The 7,250-nt window shown below is 33.3% G+C and overlaps 1 protein-coding gene across 1 annotated transcript; it reads left to right on the top strand.

Moving 5' to 3' along the window:
• The first annotated feature begins 437 nt into the window (after window positions 1-437).
• On the top strand, window positions 438-6,760 carry LOC128170859 (plasminogen-like). The gene is made up of 4 exons (XM_052836612.1): window positions 438-738; window positions 3,759-3,995; window positions 5,842-6,075; window positions 6,381-6,760. Exons 1-4 carry the CDS (start codon window positions 438-440, stop codon window positions 6,626-6,628), a joined length of 1,020 nt encoding a protein of 339 aa, XP_052692572.1. The 3' UTR covers window positions 6,629-6,760.
• The last annotated feature ends 490 nt before the right edge of the window (window positions 6,761-7,250 follow it).

The raw sequence follows: 7,250 nt of genomic DNA, 5'->3' as shown, positions 1-7,250 counted from the left end.
AAACACCACAATGTTAAAGTCAAAATGAAGTAAAATGTTTAAAAATTTAATATTTTATTTGAAAGTAAATACTTAATAGTGATTAATGCTTTTCGTTGTCTTTTCAATACAAAAATCGACTTCGGTGCGAATAAACAATATCACTCAGTTATACTTTTCAATAGGTCTCAATGCTTTTGAAATATTTATTACTTTTCGAACGAGCGATACTCTAGTTACTTATCAATATTCATTTATCCGATATTATGACATTCTTTATTTCAGCATCAATTTACATTATCATTAAAAAGAAGAACGAATAATCTTTCAGTCACAAATTCGAATGCCATAGCTGGTAGCAAAGTGAGTTCAAAACATTTAAAAATATATATATATATATATATATATAAGTCAAGCCATTGTGACATACGGACTTATTCTCCTATCAATTACGAAAAATGAAAATCCGAGCATTTGATATATTGAGATTGTTGTTGCATTTTACATTATCCTCAGCGAACTTAGTGCTGCAATATTATGAAGCCATACCAGTGTTTGAAAACAAAATGTCTATTTTGGATCCAATTGACACCAAGCCCGCGGACTCTCTTGTAAGATGTGCCATGTTCTGTGGTTTTGGATGCAAGACTTTTAGCTTTAACCATGATGCAGGATTGTGCCTCACATATAATACATGTCATATCTTAAATAAGACAGTAACTAAAATTGGATGGCAATTGTACAATAGCCTTTCGTATCGTAAGTACCTGTTTTGACTTTTTTAGAGAGAGAGAGAGAGAGAGAGAGAGAGAGAGAGAGAGAGAGAGTTTGTTAAAAAAAAAAAAAATATGTATAATTGTGTCAGTAGGATGATATCATACAATTTAGTTCAAGTATAAGATATAAATATTTAGCGAGAACAAGATTCAAATATGATTTGTAGATGGTTTGTATTATTTATGTTAATGGCCATTACTTTTTGCTTAAATATCAGAGAAAGTAATGAAACACTTAAAGACCCTTCTGAGTACCACAACTTAAGGGTCAGTCGGCCATTAATCGAAGAACAAGCTCATTTCAATATTCAAGAATTTTTCTCTATTTTGACATATCAAAGAACAAAACTTTGGACTCCTACATGACCTCTGAAAATCTACGTGACCTCTGAAAATCTCTAGATACTCAGCATATGATTAAACAATTGTATTGCTCCGATAAAAATTGTTACGGTGAACAAAGAAGCAAGTGTTGCTTATACGACGTATTAGAATATATTCCACAGTTAAAAGCTAGAATTCATGTAAAAATTGTTACGGAGAAGAATGAAGCAATTGTTGCTTTTACGGATTTTTACTATTGGAATATTTTCCACAGTTAAAAGCTACTATTCTAAAACCTTTGAGTCCTTTTCGGTCCCTTATTGGATAGACAAACCCCTTTGCTATTTCATTAAATACAACACATTTTGTATAACAAGTGTTAAGAGAATATGTAGCGTTTTTGAGATATCTGGGAAAGAACGTTAAAGGGGCCATCCTTGCAATTCCTTTTTTTTTGCACAAAAAAAAAAAAAATTGTATGTATATTATTGCATGTTATCACATCAATTTGAATTTTTACTCTTCAATATTTCTCCAATTTGAGATATTGAATACATGTATTAAATACTCGGACCTTTGGCTTCTTTACCCCTTACATGTATATCGTAAAAAAAAGTAAATGATTGTTTCTGATATGTAATAAAAGCATAAGGATGAGCATGACGTATTATAAAATATTCAACAGTTAAAGGCATTTTTTATTAGATTAAAAGCGTAATCTAGGTCACTTATTTGAAGACTAGGTCACTAATTTGAAGAACAAGCCCCTTTTTCATGTTGTTTAATCAGATATATTGTCCATCTTAAAATTAATACTTTTTTTTGGTCTAAACAAGTGTTCCTAAACTGTATGTCGCTCTCGAGATATCTGGAAAAGAATGTTTTAGGGAAAGTTCCTTTAGTGACCATGTAACAAAAAATTATGACTACATACTGTTTTCAGTTCTTTATTTTCATAATATTGTTTTCAATGTGGCTATCACAATATTTCTCTATTTTTAAGGTATTGAATATCCACAGTTCGTACTTCTGACCCTTTATGACAAAACAAAGGAGTAAACAATTGAACTGTATAAGTTAATACCATCATGGTAACAATACTTGCTTCATTAACGTATTACAAAATATTTTATGATTAAAAGTTATTATTTGAAAACCTTAGAGCCCCCTTGGTCCTTATCATGAAGGGCGGGAGCGTGTTTACGGATGCAAAATGAAGACCTGTAATTTATTTTTTTTTCTTTGGTTTTACTTGTGTAATTGAAATAACTTTGTGAAAGAGATAAACCAAAAAAAAAACCACGGAGGATTTTATTTTAAATATCAGTTTCGGGACCAGGCTTTGGTACAGGTTTCCGATGGAAACAAATGACTTTGATAAAACAGATAAGCCCCAACGAAACATTAATCTTTTTTTAGCTCATCTGAGCTGAAAGCTCAATTTAGCTTGTCTGATCACTTTTCCTCCGGGCTCTGTCCGTCCGTCTGTCTGTGAACTTTTTACATTTTCCACTATTTCTCCAGAACCACTGCGCAGATCTCAACTAAACTTGACACAAAGTATCCTTAAGTAAAGGGAAAATGAATTTGTTCAAATGATGGGTCATTCCCTCTTTTGATGGGAGATGATTTAAAATCATCAAACATTTGTCGGTATATTTCAAAAATCTTCTTTTCGAAATACAATGTGGTCAAAAAAGTTAAAACCTGTGTTGAAGCATCCTCAGGTAGTGTAAATTCAAATTTTGCAAATCATGATCCGTAGGGGTAGAGAGCAGAAGGAGGTCTAATTTTTACATCTTAAAATTCTTTAAAAATCATCCTCTTAGACACAATTTGCTTAGAAAAACTGTGAGTGTAGTCAGTACAGATAGTGTAGATCAAAATTTGTCAAAATCATAATCTATAGGAGTAGAATTAGGCAACAATGGGGAGGGGGATGGGGCTCCAATTTTACAAAGGAAGAAATTAAATCACAAAAACTCAGGTGTTGTTAAGTATAGTTTAACTTATATGCAAGCATTTTGACATATTGTTAATTCTTAAAAATTGTTTAGACTCTGGGCCGGCGATATTCTTGGGCCTTACAACTTACAAGCGGTTCAAAATCTGTTGAAGGATTAATATCCATGTATGGACGTTTGTTTGAGATTTCTCTCGAGAACCGCAAATCTCAATATGTGGTTAAACTGTAAAATCATCCTGTTAAAAGGGAGCTCAGTGATATACTTAAGAATATGGAGGGGAGTTCTTTTTATACAGGATCTATTACATGTATATGACAAAATTTAGGGGGTTTTTTGTGTATGACTCTATATAGCTGATTTTAGTATGTCTACCGTTGCTCCGGTGAGCGATTTGGCCCTTTTAAGATGAAGACAATGAATACCATAGGAAAACAGCTTTCAAAATATGTCAGCATACTTATCAAAATGTGCAATACAAAGAAATTCAATAAATCCAGTTATGAATAATTAACGGTGCGACTGTTCCATCGAGAGCAGCTCAGAAAAGAAAATAATACACTAGATATATAGTGTTAAAATATAAGCCCTGAAAAGTGAACCAATTACAAAGCTCAAAAGTACGAAGGCTAAAAAGATTCATTCGGGATTCGATATTCAAAATACGGGATTTCGAATTCGAGATTCAATACATATATGTATTTTAACCTTTTAGGTCTTGGTGAGGAAGAATGCAAAAGATCTAGTTTAGGATACGAATATACAGGGAAGGTTAGCGTCACAGAATCGAACAGAACCTGTCAAGCATGGAATTCCCAAACTCCGCATGAACACAAAAACTTCACCAATCTCATAAAAAACTATTGCAGGAACCCGGATGGTGAGCCCGCTCCTTGGTGCTACACTACAGATCCGAACAAGCGCTGGGAGATCTGCAACATCCCTTATTGTGGTAAAAATCTTGCTGTTTCCGTATCCTGCATAAATAATTGGTTTTATGTGTCATCAATGCTAAAATCAATATAGAGTGGATACCATATATACGAGGGTTGTCCAAAAAGTTTGTTGACATATGTAATTTTATTCAGAACAACGACGGAATAATCAGTAAAGTACCATCATATTTTAATAAAGAGCATAATAATGTATGTTTATAAGAATCAAAGCGATGTACTTTTTTTTTTGTTCTGGAGTTATATATATATATATATATATATATATATATATATATATATATATTGTCTATTCAGGCTGCATGGCGCAGTCTGACCTTGTGTTGTAACGACGTTCTAATTACGTCGTAGTCCTGGGTTTACTTTTAAGTGATTTGCCACATTCACAGTACTAGTCTGACCAGAGAGTACAATCGCACGCTCCATTAAAAAAAGCTTGCATCACTAGTAGATAAGTAAATTTGAACTATTTCGATGTTTTCCTGTTTCCGCCATCATTTATTTTGTTTCTACAGGTGTTTTACCTCAGTCGACAGAGAATTGAATGATGGTATTTTGTTTCGTGCGGTCAGCTATATATATTAATATATACATGTACCATTATATGTGATTGTTAAAACAGATTTTATATCGGCGAAACAGGGACTACATTAAGAACAAGAATCTCGGTGCACAAACAGCAGATTAATGACCCACAGTACTGGAAAATAAAATTCAGCGAGTACATTGATGTATGCGGACGCGGGCAATTTCAAGCGTTTCTTTTTTATGATTTTTTTTACAGAGAGTGCAACAGAAAGAAGATAAAATGAAAAACGTTTTACTGAAAACCTTTCCTCAACAAACTGCTGTAATTAAACCTTATGTGTATTGTGTATATATATATTTCATTTAATGACGCTATAGATTACGCGGCAATATCCCTCTACAACTATAACTATAACATTGACGTCATTGTATTTTGTTTTCCCTCAGACTGAAATGTCACATTTTCATTGGATTAAACATGGCACGTGATTGCCTCATATATCTCTATGTAGGTTCTGTGAGGATTAATATTAGGCAATGTCGCCGTCATTGGCCGCCCCCTCACCTACTCATCTCGATATTTCATATTATTTAACACAGAAATAGTGTTCAGTAAGTCATTAAAATATTTAAAGTAGTGGCCCCCTTCGGAAATATTTTTAAATTAGAGTATTTGCCCTTAGAATATTGACGTCACATTGTTGTGTCTGGAGCAGAACAAAATGGCAGCGTCTAAATTTGCTCAAATCTCTGCAGAGGTTTAAAACTGAATAGCAACAAAACATTGTAAGTAATATGGGTGAAGCAAAGATTTTTTAAGCGTATTTGAAAGGTGGATTGATAATTTTGAAGAGTTAAAATGAGTTTAATTGGACGAGATGTAGGGTATCTTGTACATGGCTTTGCGTAGATCACTGCTATTTGTGAATGATTATGTCGCTTGATAGTCCTCGGGAAAACAAAACACTTATAAGGTTCGTTACCGACTCACTACGGAAATATATTGGGTTGGGTCTATGAGATTGATTAACCCAATATATTTCTATAGTGAGTCAGTAATGAACCTAATAAGTAATAGCAGACGTCACCAAGTAACGTTATTGTTATTTTTAAGACGTCTGGACATTTGATGAAAGCGCTAACGATTTATTTTGTGTTGACTTTCATTTTTTTAAATTTACATTATATAAAACCGAACACTGCTATATATGTTTGGATTTAAATATATATATATATATATATATATATATATATATATATATATATATATATATATATATATATATATATATATATATATATACTTTATCCTTATAGGTCTTGTTGAAGAAGAATGTAAAAGATCCAAATCAGGCTATGACTATACAGGAAAGGTTAGCGTCACAAAATCTGGGAAAACCTGTCAAGCATGGAATTCTCAGACTCCACATAGTCACAACTTCACCAGTCTTCAAGAAAACTATTGCAGGACAATAGATAATGAGCCCGCTCCTTGGTGCTACACTATGGATCCGTACAAACGATTGGAGCTCTGCAACATTCCTTATTGTGGTAAACGTCTTGTTGTTTTCGTATCATTCTGTAATATTTACTTTTGTGTTTTTTACTTGTTTACGTCAAAACGGGAGCAACTACCATATACTTGTGATATCTTTTTATAAGTATACACCACTTTAACAATGGAGACCTACGCTTTTCTTTTTATTTGACGTTAAAATACTTTGACTCTTAAAGCCGATCAAATAGGATCCAGCGATACAATAGAGGATAAATTTTATCACTTAGTTTCCGATGGTATTTTTTTTTACCTACATTGATATTGCATTTTGAATGTGTTTTGTTTTTCCTCCCTACAGTGACATGTCCATTGGAATGCGTTCGAAAGAATGACCCTAAGGGCAAAAAATACTTCGGGACTATAAACGTGACAAAAACAGGAATCCCGTGTCAGCGCTGGGATTCCCAAAAACCACATACACACAGGTTTGATGAACTGGCTGGTCATGAAAACTATTGTCGAAACCCAGACGAGGAGAACGGTCCTTGGTGTTATACGACAAATGACACCCAACGATTTGACCTCTGCCCAGTTCCACATTGCTAGTTATACCAGACAAATGAAATGATAGATATAGACTGGAACTTAAATGTGAATGTTTCTCCCTAATATGAAATAAGTGTTCTTCGTCAACGCAGAAATAAAAACGATGCATTTTTTCTTCTCTATGTTTTATTTTCTAACGTAATATATCATATTCGGTTTATTAGTATTTTAGATCCCTTAATTCTGTTTGAAAAAATGGCCTGTTTGGTGCCTCCCCCCCCCCCCCAAATATTTTTGTTGGCATGGAGTTTTTTGATGCTTGTTTTTTTCTTATGTGCTTACAGTGGGTAGGGGTGTGTGTCATGTGTTTGTGTACATGTGTTGCATAATCTTTTTAGTCTTTTCGCCCCCTATCTTGTGTTTTCTATATATGTTTATTTTCATATCTGTATGTATCATAGGAGGTCATGATTGCATTCAGCACTGCATGTATTAAACTATATTACATATTCATGAATGACCCCCTGTTTTGATTATATTTTTTAGTCATTTACTAAATAAATGGGAATATTTATTCTTGAACATGTGTTATGTTTTATGACTGTTGGAGCAAAATACAAGATCGGTCACCTAGGCAAGGTTTTTGAAAAGCAAAGGAAAGTTAACCTTATTTTAGTGACTT

Source organism: Crassostrea angulata, chromosome 2, assembly GCF_025612915.1.
Source record: "Crassostrea angulata isolate pt1a10 chromosome 2, ASM2561291v2, whole genome shotgun sequence".
Taxonomy (NCBI): Eukaryota; Metazoa; Mollusca; class Bivalvia; order Ostreida; family Ostreidae; genus Magallana; species Magallana angulata.
Note: the sequence above shows the minus strand (reverse complement) of the source record. Positions and strands in the feature narration are given on the sequence as shown.

What these genes read in the sequence shown, in the direction of transcription:
- LOC128170859 (XM_052836612.1), top strand. Translation starts at nt 438, where the DNA reads ATGAAAATCCGAGCATTTGATATATTGAGATTGTTGTTGCATTTTACA. An exon ending in GTACAATAGCCTTTCGTATC is followed by an intron (nt 739 to 3,758) that starts GTAAGTACCTGT and finishes TTAACCTTTTAG; the next exon opens with GTCTTGGTGAGGAAGAATGC. An exon ending in CTGCAACATTCCTTATTGTG is followed by an intron (nt 6,076 to 6,380) that starts GTAAACGTCTTG and finishes TCCTCCCTACAG; the next exon opens with TGACATGTCCATTGGAATGC.